Raw genomic sequence first — 19,737 nt, 5'->3', positions numbered from 1 at the left:
ATTTGTGATTCAGACTATGAGAACTCCTGGCAAAGCAAGATGATGATGATGCAGTCTCAGGGAAAATACAACTCTTGCTCTTCCTAATAGTTTTGGAAATTAAAGAACATTGACTCATTCCATTCACCAAAGCTATTTAACCCTTTTCTGCATGTTCAAATCCTATGTGTTCTTTAATGTCTAGTTCAACTTTGGCTTCTTTCATCAAGTTTTTCCTATTACCAACCAATTTGTATCCCATCATACTATTTAATACATTCACAAACATCTTTCTAATCCTATTATCAAATCCAGTTGATTTGATTTAAATAGTTACCAATTCTGTCCACCTCCTTCCATATCCATTGCTGATAATAACTGCTGATGTTTACTGGGCACGTGCTACATGGAAGGCATTATTCTGTGTAATTTAAAATTATTAATTCATTTATTCATTTTAACAACCCTATGAAGTAGACTATTGCCATCATTTCACACATGAGAAAATTTGGAAATAGAATTAAGTAACTTGCTCAAATTCACATAGGTAGTAAGTGATAGAGGCACTTTTAAGAGTTCATTTCTTAATGGATAAACTACACTGCCTCTCTCTTCTAAAACCACACCCATTTCACCTAAACTACTGCAAAAGGATTCCATCTGATCTCCTTACTTACACTCAACTCCTCTCCAATGCATTTTTTATCCTAAAGCTAGAATGATCTTTTAAAAATGCAAAATTTGGTCATGGCATAAGGCCTCTCCCAGCTCCCTATGCCCCCCAAGATCTTGCCCTGACCACCTCTCCAGCCTTACCTTGTGTTATCCTTTGCCTAGAACTTTGGATTCTAACCACCTGATGCTATCATTCCTTCCTACCCAGAGCTTTGCTCAGGCTGTTCCCTCTACTTAGAAGGCTCTTCCCCATCTCCAATCCTGCCTGCCTTACCTATTCAACTCTACCCATCCTTCAGATCACAATTTAAATGTCACTTCACACTCAGGAAAGCCTTCTCTCCACCCCCAGAGTAGCTCAAGTTCTGACAGGTCATAGCAGATTCTGTTAATCACTAGATGATCTATCTCATAAGGGCAGGGCAGAGTTTGCACATTTCATTCATCAGTGTTATCTCCAGCAATGAGCCCAGTCTTTGGCTCAGGAATCTATTCACTTTTATTACAGGTATAAGTCTAAGTGCAAGTTCATTGAGGTCATGGATTGTGCCTCAGGGACGTGGTTTGCTCTAGTAAAGAGAATATGGCCTTTGGCCATGTTAATTCAGAAAACCCATCTCTGGATGCATGATTTCTCAAGTCTCAACTTCCCCTTCTTTAAGAGGAAATAATCACACTAAAGACTAAAAGAGAGACTGAAAACAATGTGCTAGTGAACCTGGCAGCAAATGCTCTTTAGATCTTTCTTACCAGCTGCATCTTTGTGTCACAGTGGGTCAGTGGCATAAGCAGTGAGACTGCATACCAGAGGTCCAGTGACCTCCCCCTCTTCCCACATGGTTCATCCCCGGGCATGGCTTCCTTCACCTGTTGGCCACCATGTAAAAAAATGCAAAAATGCTACCGTGAGCAAGAGGTTAAGGATTTGCTAAGTACAGAGGAAGGAAGGGGACAAAATGAACATTGTATGTAGGCATCCACTAAGTGACAGGCATTTTCATACATTATTTAATAACTTAGCAAAAGTAAATCTGATTCTACAAATGAGGAGACTGAGGCTCAGAGAAGTTAAGTGTCTCACCCATGGACTTAAGAGTAGGTAAGCAGTGGATACCTGACTTGAACTCAGGTCTCTATTTCTCTATAGGACTTACTTCTGCTACCCCAGGGCACTACCACAAAAATGATTCTCTTCCTCGATCTTGCTTCCAGGTAAGTGTGTATAAAAGACCCAAGACATCTTTATGTATCTTTAAAGTCAACCTGACCTTGTTGCATGTGGGAAGAATCGGGTAATTTAGTAATATCTGAGCACACAGTGTCTCAAGATTAATTACCTATCTGCAAATGAATTATACGTGCTGGAGTTTTTCTTTTAAAAAGCTACATTCCACTTGCATAGAAAAATTAACTCTGAATTCAAAATGCCCAATACTAAAATATTGATTAAAGAATCTTTAAAATTAACCTAATTTTGAGTGAGCTTTAATTAATGAATTAAAAGTAGTTAGTCATCACCATTCTCTGAGCCTAACTGAAGTTACATGAAATGAAAGATGAGGTCTAGAAGGGAGAGGGAGGACAGAGGAAGTCATGTTCCTTCTCTCTGAGATGCTGCGCTAGTCCAGGGCTTGTAATCGAGAACTGAGCACCCAAGACCCCATACAACTTGTTCCATCACACAACTTGTGGACTGAGGTTACCCAAAATGTAATCCACACACTACCTGTGTCCTAATCTCCAGGGGCCTTTGTTGGAATGCCACTTCCTGGCACCCTCTCCAGGCCTATAGAGTCGGATTCTCTGAGGATGACGTCCAGGAACTGGCATTTTAACAAGCACCCCAGATGTTTCTGATTCATCCTAAGGTTTGAGAACAGCTTTGGGAACTCAGTAAAAATGTAAAGATCAAGATGATTCTGCATATTTATTTACTTCATGGGAATATAATTTTTTGTAAGAACCTTGAAATTTTTTTAATAAATAGCTTATTTATCCCAGCAACTCTAAAGGGGAGGCATTTCTACTTTCAAAATGGGGGAAATCAAGCCTTGAAATATATATGACATCCAACCTTTACACACAGTCAGGAATCAACTGCCTTGCACATAGCAATAAATAGTTACCATTCACAGATTAGGGCATTTTATGCTGTAAATCGAATCCACTTGATTAACTCACCTTTGTATCCAATTCCTCACTAATTTTATCTTGTGGGGGAACGGCATTTTTCTAAATGTATAACTTTAGTATGCTCCTTAGTTACGAATAGACTCCCTGACTCAACTACTAATTGCATGTTCAGGACAGTTCTTCTGGACAACCCCCATAAATGGTAAATTTTTAGATGAATTACTTCTTTTTCTTCCTCTTCTCCACTGGTGAAAGCCAGTCCCCAAGCCAGTTCTCCTGACTGCTATTCTATCAGTTTAAATTCTGGATATGGAAATTTATATTTTAAACAGAAACCTAAGAGTTGAACATCCCCTTGTGATTAAGCAAATACCTCTGATCTTTCCTCAGTTTAGCAGTCTCTGTTCCTTTGCTTCTTGGGACTTGCCCCAAGCCTAAGGGCTCCCTGAAACTAGAGAGTCAAGAACCCAAGGCAACAATTCATCAGTCTCAGGATTTCTTGGAGTCTCCCCATTTGGGGGAGCTCTGAGAGTTTCATCACCTTGGAAACACAACAGCAGGCTTCCTGAATATGTACAGAGAGTATAGATTTTTAAGCACCATAAGAAAACAAGGTTTAGTTATCCCCAAATGTAAGAGTCACGATTCAAAATTGTCATCAGCTCAGAAGCATCTTTAGTCAGGAATAGCGTCTTCAAGCTGACAAGTCACAAATATATATACTTTTGCTAGCCAAACCGGTAGTTGGGGAAAAGCTAAAAAATATCCCATCACTATTTTTATTTTTTCTTCTAAAAATGCAATGGCTTTCACTTAAACTGGCCAGGCCACTGCCAATACCATTGGTGTGTACAGAACAGTCAAGTTATCTATGTCGTCTGTAGAAATCCTGATTTTGGAAACAGATGTGTGGAAGATATACTCATAGAACTCATTTTGAACCTTAAAACGGAACTGCTTGCTTTGATGCAAATGGCTATGGGGGGGGGGGGGAGGAGGGTAATTTCTCTCCGACTATTCTTTCTAATATTACAAGTTGTCTAGGCTGAATTATTAGTAACTCGTCTGCTGAATGATCAGGTGAATGAAATCAGTTCTTTGCTTATTCTAATGTACTGTAAGGGCTAAACAACGCTGATCAAGTGACCCTTCTGTTTTATCGTCACAGTAAATTCAATCAAATTTACAGAGAGCCTAGGCTGTGCTAGGCACTGTGCCAGGCGCCTGAGACACAGAAATGAACGAAACGAAGTGCTAATTTACTGATGATCTCTTTAGATTCGCGAGGGCACAGCCTCGCTCCTCTTCCACCGCAGCCTGGACGGCTGTCGAACCAATCGGAGGTAGGAGTACTCCACGGCTCCCAGCTTCGGGAACTCTTTACTCCCAGTCCAGCCCACAAACCCAGCGCCAGGGCTCTGCCGAGGTTCCCCAAGAACCAAACACTCCAGTTCAACTCCGGAGCCTCGGCGCCGGCTCGGCACCGAGCGAACTCCTGACTTCGCAGCGCACAGCGCGAGATTCCTTCCACCTGTCCGCCCGCCCGTCGAGGTGCGCCAGACCCCGCGCCCGCTTACTTTGCCGCTGTCGCTCACACCGAGGAGGTGATCCCGCAGCACCTCCATGGGGCAGGTCCAGGTGGAGTGGACGAATGTCCCTCGGAAGATGTGCGCCAGGGGCGGCATCTGGGCGGCACACATGTCAGCGGTGGAGCGCAACACGGAGTCCGCGGGCCAAAGAGGGTGCAGCCGGCGGAGGCGCGGCAAGGACTCCCTGCGGCTGCGGGTAGCTGCGGAGCCGGCACGGACTCCGCCGGCCTTGTCCTGCCCCCGCTTCCCAGCAGGATTGCCTGCCCCCTGCAGGCCGCGCCCAGGGGCTGGCTCCCTGCCTCCTCGATGCCAATAGGATTTTTCTCCCGTAGGTTGGCGCCGGTCTTTCTCTCCTCCCCTGCTTTAGTTTTTGATACGTTAACTCTTTGAGTTTCCAAAATCGCCGTTCACGTTGCAGTTCTTTTAATCCGTGGTGGCTGTCACCCACCCAGGGGGCGGGAGATGAAGGAGCGAGGATTCAGGATTTCAGCCCTGTACCTTTCAACTGGTCACTAAATTTGCTTTTGTCCCTGGCTCCCAACATCCTCAACCTTTTTTAGTTGGCACACCCAGAGTTGCGTGACCTGCTTTCTCAACCCTTTAAACTTGTAGAGCTATTTGTGGCCAAACCCTGGACCTTTCAACCTCTGTCACCCACAAGGTCTGAACTGGCACAAACAAGTTCTATGCCAGTGACAGGTATGTTAGGGCTGCCTACCTTACCGACTCGTTTCATTTTCAGTTTCGGTGGGCTGCAGAATTTGTCCTAACCTTATGCTCTGGAAGCGTATCTTTATGGGAGGCCACCACTGAAGGTTCATCCGGACCTCAACGTTCCTCTCTTCACCTTGAGGCCAATGTTTTGGCCTTTGTGCACATCCACAAACAATTCCAACTCCAATTTTTCTCAAATCCAAAATAAATGAATCTCTTTGATTTACTCCCAGTTGTACAGAAGGAGAAAATTAAGTACTCAAGCCAAGTAGCTAGAAATGGCAGTGTGGCATGGCTTGGTGGAAAGAGTACTGGATTAGGGATCAAGAGGCTATAGTCAATGCAAGTGGACCTCAGCATTCTTATCATCCTTGTTTGTGAAGATGGAACTTGAACTGGGTGGTTACTAAGGCTGATTCTAGGTCAGCATTCTGTCCCGACAGTACAAAGTCCTTTATTGTTCCCCGAGGAAGAACAACTGGTTTCCACTCAGGGCTTTTGCACATGCTGCTCCTTCTGCCACTAATGCCTCCTGTACTCACATGACCAGCCCTTCTCATCACTGGCTTATCTTAAACATCAGCTCTTTGGAGTAACCTCCCTCCAACACCAAGTTGGTAGCACATCTCCACCCCCAGCAGTTTCTATTGCATTAATTTCTTATTTTTGTCACTGCATTTATTGTATCCATCCTCATATATTTTATGCTTTTTCATTTATTTCTGCTTCCTTTCCCCCAATACACACACAGACACACACACAGACACAGACACACACACACACACACACACACACACAGAGTAATGGAAGCAAGAACAGAGGTCTTATGCCTAAAACAGTGCCTGATCTTTCATACATATTTACTGAATAAATGAAAAAATTAATTAATGGTTTTTTTGGAAGCACAGCAATAACTTGAGATAAATATCTAATTTGGTTCCTACATAAAGGATAAGAGTTTCACATTGCTGTGCATGAGCAGGCTTTCTGATTTCTCTGCTGCTTTTATGACACAGGAGTGGCTTAAATGATTCATCTCCTCAATTCCTTCCCCTCCCCACAGACCAAGGCCTAGAGTGACCAACCCACCCCAGTATATGGGGGACTTTGTTGCTTTACCACTGAAAGTCTTGAGATGCAGGAAACTCCTCAGTCCCTAGAACACCAAGCTGGTCGTCACCCTGACAAGAACTCAGACTAGGAGGCCCTGAAGCTGAGAGCATTGCTACTTGCCTCTGGGAGATGTCAGACCTTTCTCTCTCATTTTCTCCTGGTTCTGCAGACCACATTCCCTCCTTGCAGCCAGCACACTGAAGACATCCTCTAGGTTTATACACACACAAACCTCAGAAAGAAAAGTGAAGAAAATGTCTGGTGCTTATTGTAAAAGAGCTGTCAATTAAATGTTTCTAAAATATGTACTGGTATAGGTACAGTTAATTTTCTTTTTAATGGAAGTCACATAAATGTCCAACAATTTAACCTTGTTTAGTGAGTTAAAATCTATCCACTTACTAGAATATTATTGTTATTAAAAACAATAGCAGGTATATGTAGCAATATTGGAATTACATATAATAAAGTGTTTTTTTAAATGGCATTTATGCTATGGTTACCACCATGAAAAGCCTATAGGTGTAAGGGCTAGAATTAAAAGGTATATCAAACAATCGCCATTGTTCTGTTGAGGTAATGGAATTGCTGGGGAATTGTGTTTTAATGTTTACTGAAGTTGTTATGTGTGGCTTATGGAATGACTAATCATTGTGTAGCTTTGAATAAAGTTAACCTTCTTAAACAGAAGATATGACTGTGGGCCTCTGGGTGACATGGCATTAGTGCTTCTCAGGGAAGTGTTAGTTCTTCCAAGAGGGCACAGTTTCCCTTCCATTCTCAGCCCAGGTGTAGGCACCTTGCTCAGGATCCAATACCCTCAGCTTAGCCCACACATCAGGAAGTCTTGGTTTCCCAACTAGTCTCACCCATTCTCCACCCTCAGACTCCTTTAAATTGCTGGTCCTCCTGAAACTTTGGCTCCCTTCCTGGTTACCTCTAGGGAAATGTTCTCAGGGCTACTGAGGTTTGGAGGAAGAAAGGAGTGCAGAGCTTTTATATTTTGAAACATAGCCCAAGCACTCTGTAAGCCATTCTCTGGTTTAAAATAGTTATTCTGACCAGAGCAAAGTATGTGACAAACAGTGCTTACTGTGCCTCCAAAGTCTCAAGAAAATAGCAGTTCCTATTCTTCAGCTCTTTCTAAAGCCCATGTTTAAATTCATGCAATATTAAAACGGAAAGAGCTTTAGAGATTATTATTCAATGTGCATTTCACACCAAAACTGTCTATGATCACTGTTTCCTGCCAGTAATGGCTCCTTCCAACACTTACCAACTCAATTTCTCAAAAGGAAATCCAACAGTGGTATGCACTTTCAGCACCCTATCCTTATGTATCACTTCCAATGGAAGAAGAGAGACTCTCCATGGTATGGATGCTTCCTGAAGCCCTGGCTGCTTCTTCAGGCTCTTCTCCTTCCAGTATCCCACATTTGCTCACAATCTCTGCCTGCATCGCCCTTATGTCACCTTACACTGTGCCTGCCTCATTTTACTGCCCACTCCCCCTGGCTAAATCCCTCAGCTTAATTGCCCATCCCCACCCCACCCCCAGGAAACCTTTACACCTCCTCTCTCTCAGGTGTTAAGTGCTCCTCCTCTGAGCTTGTGGGGTGTTACACGTATTCCTTTATCAGTCTGTCTCCCTGAGCAGATTGCTGTTTCCTTAAGGACCACATCTTCCCTCCCTTCTTTCTCTGTATCCCCTTAACACACTGCCTGACCAATAGTAGCTGTTCAACAGACATATAGATGTTGAATTTCAAGAGATGGCTCTATCGTCTATATTTTAGTGATTAAAAAAAATAAGAGGCCATACTAGGTATGTGCTAATGGTGAGCAATTCATTGAGACTAGACTTAAAGTTTTATTTCATTTATTTAGTTTTCCAACATTTTATTATAGAAATTTTCAAACATACAGAAAAACTGAAAAGCTTCATTTTTTAAGATCACATTTCTCCCTACTTTAGCTGGAGGCAAGTGGTCTCGAAACTCACCAGCAACTGGGTGGGATCAGTATAAACTGAACATCTAATTGCCTGAAGCAAAGAACAGGATGACAGCTTGATCAGTTTTGACATTCTGATCACCTTATTAGTGTAACTATACCTGCAGTTAGTCAGTCTCCCCTGCTAGATTGAACTTGACTGTTTAAAGAAGCTTTCTCTTTTACTATTTCATTTTGAACCTCACAGCAACCCTATAGAATAGGAAGAGGACATATTTTAACCATTTCAGAGCTGGGGAACTGAGGTTCAGAGTGACTGGCTTCCCTACCCAGTTAGTACAGGTTCGACCTGGGTTTTGACTCCAGTTATTCTCACTCATTGTCTCATCACAGTAGACTGTGAAGAATTTTCCATTCAATTTTGCCATGACTCGCTTGGTCACTGCATTGCGGGTTGTCATCTACAACTTTCACATTGTACATGGTTTTTCAACAGTTACCAGTGAGACACAGATCTAACTTGAAGAGATACCAAAGGAGGAATAGTGGACCTTGAGGAGATGAACAATCCAATTAGCATAAGTCAGTAAAATGATCTCGTGAAAATAACTCACATTTTCAAGAGGCACAGAGAGTGAAGGGCAGGCAGGTTAAATGAGAAGCCACTTTCCTCTCCTATCCGTGAGAGAAGTTGTCATTGCACAGTGAAATAAATGCCTGCCTATTTTATTTATTCTTTTCATGTAGCTAAATCTATCAGTTTCCATGGTGCCCCATGTTCACCATGGAAACTCTGACAAGCTCTTTATGTTTTAGGAAAAAACACACACACACCAAAAATCTGAGATGGGATAAATGCATTCCTTTTAAAACTGTGTTGTTCTGAGTAGGAAGCCTTGATAGATAGCAAATCATAATGGTCTTGATTTAGTAGTTCTTAAGTGGGAACACACGTTTGCATACCCATCAAAGGAGCACCCTTGCTCCCTCCCGCCACCAAATCACTATCTGTACAGCAGTAGTTATGTCTGTTTCTCACTTCTGCATTTAATGGCAGCAGAGACATGGCTCAATCCTCATTTAGCCAATTTTTATAAGAGTATAGTACTAGCCTCTACACATTTTCTTCTGTTTTTTCATTCAGCCAATACTTATTGGTAATCTATATTATGATAGGTGCTCTGCTAGGCTTTGTGGATGGGACAATATATGAGGCAGATATTGTCTTGCCCATATGCAACTTATACTAATCTTCTTTCTCTCTGTCACCTTTAGGAGTAGGAATTAATCATTTTCATAGTAGTACCGTAACATTTCCCTAGCATGATTGGCGAATAGTATATTATCATATATACTACATACCAAATTGCAAGTAATATGAATATAATAAAACACACGTAAGGCTGTAGCTGAAGTGACACATACAACAGTACTGAAGTACATGATTTCTTTAAAATTGTTTTAAAGAAGTCTATATTTTTAAGGAGCTACTTAATTACTTTTGTAAAATTGATGTTAATTTTCAAAGATTTGAGTATTTTAAAAAAATACTCATATCTTACAACCAGGATATATCATCACCATTAGCACCCTTGGGGTTTTCTTAGAAAAGTTCAAGCATAGAAAAGACAAAGGCTAACAGACAGCCTAGAAATTTGTAGAAGGGAAAACTAAGCTAGAGAAAAGCTGCCTCTACTTTGGAGAACAGCAATTAAATTTGGAGAAATCTGGAAAAAAGGCATATATTTTTCCTGAATTTTAATGAGGAAAGGAAATTGTCAAAACAAGAAGACTGTGCTTCAACTTGGATCCGGTTTTATGCCAGGCTGGTGCAGGAGAAATTTTTTCCTGGCTAGAAGGCTTTCAGTACCATGTAAGCAGATGTCTCCATCGCTCGCTCATACTGCTGGTCCTTAAAATCACATAGCACCTTAACAGAGATTAGCTAATGCCACATTCCCACCAGGACAGCAAACTCAAAGCAGATACTACTGATGACCTGGTGTTACTCTGTTCACATTTCTGCCCTAACATGAATTATATTACCCTATATATAATATCAAAGGATAAGCACTAGACAGAATCAATATCTATAGGTTCCTGTTCCAGTTCAACAACTAGCCAGTGATGCCTTGAGAAAGTCATTCCACATCTCTGGCCTTGGTTTCTTCACCTGTAAGATGAGAGGTCATATACTTTCATTGGCTCCATACTTCTTTACTCTCAAGGACTCATTTCCTTTTTTATCCTGCTAAAATGTAAGTTTTAAAACATTTTATCCATCAAGAAGACAAGATAAAATGCTCAATAAAAATTTTTGTTGAATAAATTATTTCCCTGTTTTTCATTAAAAACCAAATTAATTACTAATCGAAGCTTCCGATCAACACAAACTGTCTAGTATTAGCATGCTGAGCAAAGATAATTTGAAACGAAAGCAGATCTAACCTTTTATTTAGCCCATGCTGTCTATCTCAAGTTGGACAAATTCTGTTAGTCTTTGTGAAATGTCAGAAATAAGGAACATAGTTCTGAATTTGTTTGAATAATCCTCCTAAGTATCCTGGGACTCTAGGTTGATAAAAACCAAAGTAGGGCAGAGAATCAATGATAAGATTGCACATATTTTGGGGAACTAGTTGTTAATTTTTCTGCCTTGAACTAAAAAAGTTTGTTTTACACATATCCATCATGCCACATCAATGACTGTGACCCAGAGGACTGACTTAATACTATTTAGGTGTTAATTCTTGAGACCACAGAGAAAGATGGATTTCCTCACGGATATGAATGCATAGTTCAAGGCAACATGAGCTGACAGTGGTTCCAAAGTTGGGAAAATGCTGGCCCTAGCTAACAACATGATATTCAATATACTATAACAGCTATCACATGCCTATAAAGTCCATGTTTCCAGAAGCCATGTCAAATTTGGGCTCCACCCTAGCTGAAAGCCAAATTTTACCATCCTTAGAGAAGCTATACAATTAGTGCCCCTTTGGATATAGAAATTGAAGACTAATTGAAACTCAAGTTAAATGATAAGTTAATGATGTTTTTAAGGGAAAAAAATTCTGAGGAATCCTTATAGTATTATTTGAATGTATAAAATTAAACTTATTTGGGAAACTATAAATGTCAAAAATTCTTTCCTCTGCATATTTCTAAAGGGATGATTTTTAATATTAGGTATGAATGAAGGAACTTACCATTTATGGAAGACTCTTCCATATGAAATGCAAAAGCCACTAATTATATTTGTAACAAAATTCTAGCCCTAATGGGAGAAAAAAACATCTAAGAGAAGCAATTTCTCTAATTGCTTTTGTAAGTATGGTTCGTGTTTTCAGAATTCTTTGTGCAACAGCGCACAACAGGGACTCAGTAAATATTAGCTGAAGTAATGTTACATTATATACCCTAAAACCCCAATTCAGAACCTCTCATTTTTCTACCCTCCGAGCACTAAAATTGCCATAATGTACATAATACTATAATATGCTGTGAAACAAAGAAAATGTAATTTGAGTTTGAGGCATGTGTAAGTAAAGACTAAGAGATCAAAGTGGCAGAAAATCAGCTCAAACTTTTTAAGACAAAGGTGAAACTACTGTCGCACATAACCAAGAACTCCATGGTTTCAATGGCTGGCACAGCCTGGTTGCAAGTTAAGTCAGTATCTAGAGCACCCAGTAGTTTTTCTTTCTCTCCCTTCCACCCCCACCTCCTTCACATAGACTCGATTCTCTGCTCTCTCTCTCCTTATGGCTACAAGATGGTGGCAACTTTAGACTTTATACTCTTTAAATTTAAGTGAGGGAAAAACCAAGCAACCTTCCCCCAAATTTCCAGGAAAACAACAACAACAATTCTTTGCCTTAGTTGCCCCAACTGGACCAATGTCCAGTCCTGAAACTATCACTGTAGGGAGCAATGTGAGATGTGATGCCTTGACCAGACTCTCATGCTCCACCCCTCAAGGTTGGAGGGTGGGGACCTATAGCACAGGAACTGAGAGTGGGGAAGGCGTGGTGTTCTAGACAAGCTGAGGTACAGTGTTCAGAAAAAGGTGAATGGATGCTGGGTAGCAAACGCAGCAGATGTTTAGGAGGAGGTGATGAGTACAGGTTTCTTTACTCAAAGTTGTAAGTAAAATAATATGCTGTGCGTTGTATGGGATATAAAAATAAGTATGAAATAGTTCTTGTCCTCACACTAAGAATCATAAGTGGAAGGGATCTTTTTAAAAATAAGTTGCATGGTGGAACTACTCTTGTTAATTTTTATCTACAAACTAAATACAAAGATCTGGGTCTGAGGTTCGGCCATTATGACTTAGAAGAAAGACATTTAGCATTTTTTTTTTATTTACTTGTTTTATTTACTTGGGGGTGGGGTGGTAATTAGGCTTATTTATTTATTTAATTAACTTTTTTTTTAATGGAGGTACTGGGGATTAAACCCACGGCCTCAAGCACGGTAAGTATGCACTCTACCACTGAGCTAGACCCTCCTCCTTACTCTCCGACATTTAACACTTGGTGCCAGAAGGAATTTCTCTATTTGCCATCTACTTACTTTATGTAAATTATAGTCATTTCCAGATATGGGATGTATTGATGTGGTTACTTCAATGGAGAGATATTGTAATGACTTAAAACATATAGCATTGTGATGTCAATTTGACCATTAATCTTCACAATCCTTACTTACCCCTCCTGCCATCTTGAAATTGGTAACGAAATCCAGTAAAGTTACAGTTAGGCCAAATATACCAAAATGCCTAATTCAAATGAGCTACAACAAAAAGCCCTGCTTTGATTATTTCTCTAGGTCAAATCTTTATTTGTTAACCTTAAGGTAAAGTGCTAGAAAGAGGGAGCCATGCCTGGTTCATATTTTTTAATATTCCTACAAGTGTTAGGATAAGGGACCAATGCTCATAAAAACAACATACGATAAAACTATGGAAAGATGCAATGATATTAACGTTCCATGAGACCTAACAAAACTAAACTAAATAAATTTTCTTCCCTCTCCAGTCTAAATATGGTTGATTTTGTTGTAGTGGTGGTTTAATGTGCTGGGTAGGTTACCCCTTCCCACCCTTACCCAATCCTCTACCCTCTCATTCATTCAGTCAGCAAACATTTGTTGAGCACCTACTGTATTCCAGGCATTTAGCTAAGCCCTGGGAACCAAAATATTTTTAAAAGATGTGGTTGTCACCCTAAGGAAGCTCACAAGATAATGGTGGAAACAGACAGAAACACAGGTTAACTATGATAAACCATGTACAGTTCTGGGGTCATCTCCCCTCCACATCCACGCAGCAGAGAACTCTGTGAGGACTGGCTCTATCTCTTTTACCACTGTAGCCACAGTGCTTAATGCAGCATCTGGCATATTGCAGATGTCTGTTAGATACACAAAGTGCAATGGTTAAAATATGCATAAGATATAAATATCTAAGAAACTTCTTATCAATTACTAGCTCAGAAGAGCAGATATGCAGAGAAATGGGTCTGGAACAGTGATTTTCAACCAAGAATGATCTGCTCTCTAGGGGATACTTGGCAACATCTGGAGATATTTTTTGGTTGTCACTACCGGGGGGTTTGTTACTGGCATCTAGTGGGTAGAGGCTAGAGATGCTGATAAATATCCTGCAATGCACAGGACAGCCCCCACCACAAAAATTATCTAGTCAAAAATGTCAGTAGTGCTGAGGTTGAAAAATCTTTTTCTAGGGAAAGATCATCCGCTATAAGACCTTAAATGTCCAGTGATCCTTGAGCTACTAGGAGCATCATGGAGTCTTAGAAAATGATGGGGCTGAAAATGATCTTAAAGTTCTAAAGGATCTTAAATTTGACTCAAAGTCCCCAATAAAACCATTACTTTTATATCAATCTTAGAAGATGGTCCACTATCAATTTTCATGGGCAGAGAACTCAGTTCTTTGAGCAGTAGCAATTTCTTATGTTAACTTCAATGCTCATATTGTGTATTACACTGAACTGAAAGTTGCATTTCAAAGAGTCACACAACTTGTCCTAGTTCAACTTTCTTGAGCAAAAAATAAGAAATTAGTATTCACCCACATATTAGCCCTCCAGGATTTGAAATAGTGGTGACTGTCCTAAGCCCTTTTCCCCCTCACCATATTCATCAACCCACTCGACTTCAAGGCAATTAAGAAGAACAGTATATTCAAAAATATTGGATGTGAGCAACTGGTGGAACATGAGATGTCTCTGGATGGTTCAGGAGATGATTTTAGCTATCTCACAAACACGGCATTAAATAGCATTGAAATATTGTCTGGAATATTGTCTGGTGCCTGGCTGAAGTCAAGATATATCACACATTCTGTTATCATTTTTATTGCTTAAAAATGGAATACTTTCCCTCAAATTGTAAAAATTTATGATCTCTATGAAAAACTATTTTAGTAATCATTCATTTCAGTCTTGTGGGCCTCTCTATAATAGCTTTTATAATGCTCATTCAAGCATTAAATGGGACTTGATAAGCATAGAAATACTGCTTTATTCATCCTCCCCTCCTCAGTATACAGCACACCTTCCTCAGAGTGGATGCCCTTAGTTGAAGACAGGAGAACAAAGTGATTAAGGGCCTGGGATTCGAAATGAGATAAAGCTGGATCTGAATCTTGCATCTGCCACTTAGGACTATGCAACCTTGTACATGTGGCTTCATCTTAAATCTTGCTTTCTCAAAACAGAAATACAAATACCCCCTCTCAGTTTCACTATTAGAATTAGGTGAAATAATACACATATAATAGCACAGTAGCTATAGAAAGTACTTAAATATTACTGCTATTTTTATTATCTGATCATATGATTATTTTTGCTGATTGAATTTGAAAACTCAAAGGACCATATCCAGGACCATACCTTAATTCTTTCTTGGGCAAAAATTTATTTATTCAAAAGAGGATATAAAATAGATAACCAACAAAGACCTACTATATAGCACAGAGAACTATATCGAATTTCTTATAATGACCTGCAATGGAAAAAATCTTATACACACACACACACACACATATATGTATACGTGTAATTGAATTGCTTTGCTGTACACCTGAAACTAACTGTAAACTGACTATACTTCAATAAAAAATAATTTAAAAATTATTTATTCAGAAGAGGATGAAAAGAGGGTCAGTCTTGCCAATGGACAGCTAACTGTGGATACTGCCACAGAAGAACAAAACAAGGGGAGCAGGAACTCTTTTTTAGCTGACACTGTCTTTCCCAAACTGTAAAATCTTGTGGTTCCAGAGAAGTATCACTCAACAGGGAGGTAACCAACAAGAAACCCAAGTTATTGCATATCACAGACTGATATCATCTGGACCAACTACCTTCTTTGCCAAAACCACATTTCCTCCAATAGAGTCTGGTCAACTGGGACATCCTCGCCGCCAAAATAGCAGCACCAGGACTGCAACCAGGAAAAATTGTCAGGAAGCTTCTGTACTTTTGACATCTCTTATGAATATTAATTCAGTTCTATGTACTTTTATATCCAACATCTTTCCCAATAGATTTGAGGCAGGATTTATACATGCTCACAAACCCGTAACAAAAACCAAGTGCCTTCCTAGAGTACAGTATATTTTATGGAAAGTCTTCAGAAATATAAATTTGAGGTTCACAATCAGCCAGGAAGGTGGGCAAGGCAAGCGGAGTACTTTACATTTTACAGATGAAGGAACTGAGATAAATGAACATTAAATGCTATACCCAAGATCGTAACATTGGTTCTCTAAGAGCCTCAGAACTTTAGCAATTAATCTAAAGTTCTTTCCATCACCCTACTTGATCTTTTATTTGAGCAAAATGTTTCAGCCCCAAACTAGTGTTTATCCTTATTTGCTGAGCCCTTTCTCTTTGTTCTCCTCTTACTCTCTTTTTCATGGTCTTCCTGCTCCCCACTATATCAATGGTTTCCACAAGGAGTAGAAGAGAGAAACTGATTGGTTCACCTAAGGCCAGATTGCTAAACATGGATTGAAACTTGATGATAACACAGTCCTGTGATAGCTCAGATTCCAACGTAATGGGATTGGGCATTGGCTTCAGTCTTCACAGCAAGCAGGGCTCCCCTGGCTTAAGTCTTGAATCTTGCATTAAAGCAGCACTGCATTATGCAGAATGACTATTTTGTAACCCATTCATAGAGTTACAGTAGTGTTTTATTATAGTCAAAATTTAACACTTTTTGGGAGAATATTTCCAGAAAGCCAGTTAGTATAAGAAGAAAATAAGGGAGCTCTCTTATGTCTCCTTAAATGGTAACCAAGGTGGAGGCGGCAGAAGGTGCAGGGAGGCCAGCACAGGGAGGCTGACCCGGGTCTCCTGCACGCGGGGTCAGGGGAGCAGGGCAGGTGGCGGGGCCTGGAGCGAGAAAGGTGGTGAGGAGGAAAAGATCGACTAAATGAATAACATGAGGTCCAACAGAATCCCACTTTTTTAAATTTCAAGGCACGGAAGTAAAAGCAAACCATCACTCTCTTTCCCCAGTGATATCCTGTGCTTTACCCTTCGAAACACCCAGCTTGTCTAATACTCACGATGTCCATAGGGAAATCCTCCAAAAAAGGACCTCGTAGAAGTTTATCAACCAGCAAAACTAAAATAAAAAATGAATCTAACTCTATTATTTCGTTTTTTTAACAATGTACTGCCTGCAAAACTCACTTGCTCGGTTTGTAGTAAAATGGTACCAAGATACAACTTGAACCAGCACCTGGAAGAAATATGTGTGCTGACGACGATGACATCACTGCAGGTAACCCGGGGCATGCTGGCTTCAGTTCAAAGTCTTCCACGGTAGATTTAACCAATACTGCCTTAGAAGATGTAATGCTAGAGAAGTCATCACCATCTAAGATAAATTTAACCCTGGCCAAAGTGACTCAGCAAAAATGGGCACAAAACAGCAGACCAGTCCCCACTTTAAAAGTAACAGTGACTTGGTGAGCAAAACTCAAGATGAGGCAAGAGATCGTAATGTGAAAGTCGTCCCTTTGGGAAGCCTGTCATCTAAATTGTCCAGAAGATACATGAAGGCTAAAAGGTCTTTAGATGAGAATGAGTGATTTACCAATCAGAGTCCACAGAGTTCCTCAGCCAGAGTGGTTAAGAGCCTGGTTGACAACTGTTCAGAGATGGAGGACAAGGATCAACTTCTGGAGAATAGTTCTCAAAAGGAAAACATGTTTACCAGTGATTCCCTTAAGGAATCAAGGACTCCCGAATGTACTGTAGAAGACACTGAAATAATGGATGCTGAAAACCAAGAGGCTGCCCGGGAATGTGGGAGATCAACACTCACCCCTGCCTTCTCAGATAACACCCCCGGGTTATTGTCACCAGATATAACTCTTGGAAGTAAATTACAGTCTATTTCAGAAAACAGTCTTGCAAAGCAGGAGAGTCTCACAGGAGTAGATGGTGAAGGTGATGAAATACGTGAGGCAGGCAGTTGTGAAGAGATCAAAGCGACTGCCCTTTCAGAAGCTGAAACACATCTGTCACACTGGGAGGCAAAATCTCATAGTTCTACAACCAATGCTTTGAAATGGGAGTCACAGCCAAGAATGTCCTCTGGAACATGCCAGTGGCTTAGAGAATGAAATCACTCCCAGAATGTCTTTGGAGCAGGGGTCAGTCTGGCATGTTCCTGGTGTAACAAGTCTAGCACCACCGAATTATCCTTACTACCTTAAAGAGTTTCCTGGTGGTGCTGAATGCTGTGTTTGAGAACGAAGATGACAGAACGCTCTTTGATGAGCAGGGGAAAGGAATTGTAACTCAGTTTTACCAATTATCAGCCAATGATCAGAAGTTATACCTAAGACTGTTTCAACGTAAATTCAGCTGGATTAAGATGAATAAATTGGAATACAAAGAGACTGCCCCCAACTTAACACCTGTGGTCCAAGAACTGCAGCAAGCAGGCTTCCTGCAAACAGGTACGATCAGCCAAAGGGAATGGCAAATGAAAATACGACAGGAAGAATTGAGTTTCTGCACGATGAGAGTGATATCAGTATGGTGCCAGCTCCCGATTGGTCCCTGATAAATAGTAATTGTGTGTGTGTTTTTAAATTGAGTTTTAATCGTCTTAAGACAACAGATGATTCCTATGATGTTGAAGCCATTCTTCGCCTGGATTAAGACTCCTAGGATAACGAAAGATTGCTGTTGGTTTTTCTTTCTTTTTTTAAATTGAAGTATGGCTGATTTTCAGTTGTGTTAATTTCTGGTGTACAGCATAGTGATTCAGTTTTATATATATGTATATTCCTTTTCATATTATTTTTCATTATAGATTATTAAAAGATGATGAATATAGTTCCCTGTGCTATACAGCAAAAAAAAAAAAATGGTAACCAAGGTAAACATGTTTACCTTGAGAAATCATGATTGAAGGCGATGGAGTTTAAAAACAAATGGCCAGGTAAATCAGGAGGGAACTCTAACTTGAAAAGATACATGAACCTCAATGTTCATAGTAGCACTATTTACAATAGCCAAAACATGGAAGCAACCTAAATGTCCACTGACAGATGACTAGATAAAGAAACTGTAGTATATTGATATGATGGAATACTACTCAGCCATAAAAAGAATAAAATAATGCCATTTGCAGCAACATGGATGGACCTGGAGATCACCATTCTAAGTGAAGTAACCCAGAAAGAGAAAGAAAAGTACCAAATGATAGAACTCATATGTGGAATCAAAAAAAAAGAAAAAAGATGACACTAATGAACTCATCTACAAAACAGAAACAGACTCACAGACATTAAAAACAAACTTATGGTTACCAGGGGGAAAGAGGGTGGGAAGGAATAAAATGGGAGTTTGAGGTTTGCAGATATTAACTACTATATACAAAATAGATATACAAGTTTCTACTGTACAGCAAAGGGAAAGATACATTCAATATCTTTGATATATTCAATTGATATATTTAGTATCTTCAAAGATATATATTCAATATCTTGTAGTAACCTATAACGAAAAAGAGTATGAAAAGGAATATATGTATGTTTAACATTATGCTGTACACCAGAAACTGACACATTCTAAACTGACTATACTTCAATTAAAAAAAAATGACCAGGGAATAGTTTCCATGTGGGCTAAGGTTACTTGGCTTATATAAAAGGAAGCATTCTCAGCTCAGCATTCCCAAAGAACAATACATAAGGGATCACCAAGCAGTATCCCAACTATCCACATTGCTAACTTTTAAAATAGAAAAGAATTCGTGTAAAATAGCTGACATGCTGGAACCCACAAATCAATAGATAATATAGACTGAAGCCAGAAAAGAGAAAGCTCAGAGATTGTTTCCTAAGCAAAATTTACTTCCTGTTATCAGAGAAGACTCTCTCTCTTGAAACTAATAATCACACAAAGGGCACCCAGCTACCTCCTTTTCTTCCTGTTACACTTTGTCCTTGGGAGTGATGAGCCCCATCTTATGGGCAGGTACAACTATATAGGGCTGCCCTGCATAATGGGGTCTCATA

The 19,737-nt window shown here is 40.0% G+C and overlaps 1 protein-coding gene and 1 pseudogene across 3 annotated transcripts in view; one reads left to right on the top strand and one right to left on the bottom strand.

Annotated features, from left to right (window-relative positions):
• GDA (guanine deaminase) overlaps positions 1 to 4,713 on the bottom strand; it is a 91,711-nt gene extending 86,998 nt beyond the window's left edge. For 2 of the 3 annotated variants that reach the window (XM_074361700.1, XM_074361701.1), the window contains exons 1-2: positions 4,365 to 4,713; positions 1,405 to 1,521 (exon numbers count right to left, since the gene is read on the bottom strand). In XM_074361700.1, coding sequence (XP_074217801.1) covers positions 1,405 to 1,521; positions 4,365 to 4,487 — 240 coding nt within the window. In that variant the 5' untranslated portion in view covers positions 4,488 to 4,713. The remainder of the gene's footprint in view (positions 1 to 1,404; positions 1,522 to 4,364) is intronic. The other variant, XM_045515121.2, reaches the window with a different exon arrangement.
• A 12,052-nt stretch (positions 4,714 to 16,765) lies between these two features.
• Positions 16,766 to 18,275, top strand: LOC105067523 (fanconi-associated nuclease 1-like; annotated as a pseudogene).
• Positions 18,276 to 19,737: the final 1,462 nt, after the last annotated feature.

The sequence above is a fragment of the Camelus bactrianus genome, chromosome 4 (assembly GCF_048773025.1).
Source record: "Camelus bactrianus isolate YW-2024 breed Bactrian camel chromosome 4, ASM4877302v1, whole genome shotgun sequence".
NCBI lineage: Eukaryota > Metazoa > Chordata > Mammalia > Artiodactyla > Camelidae > Camelus > Camelus bactrianus.
The sequence above is the reverse complement of the archived record's forward strand: the minus strand, read 5'-3'. Positions and strand labels throughout refer to the sequence as shown.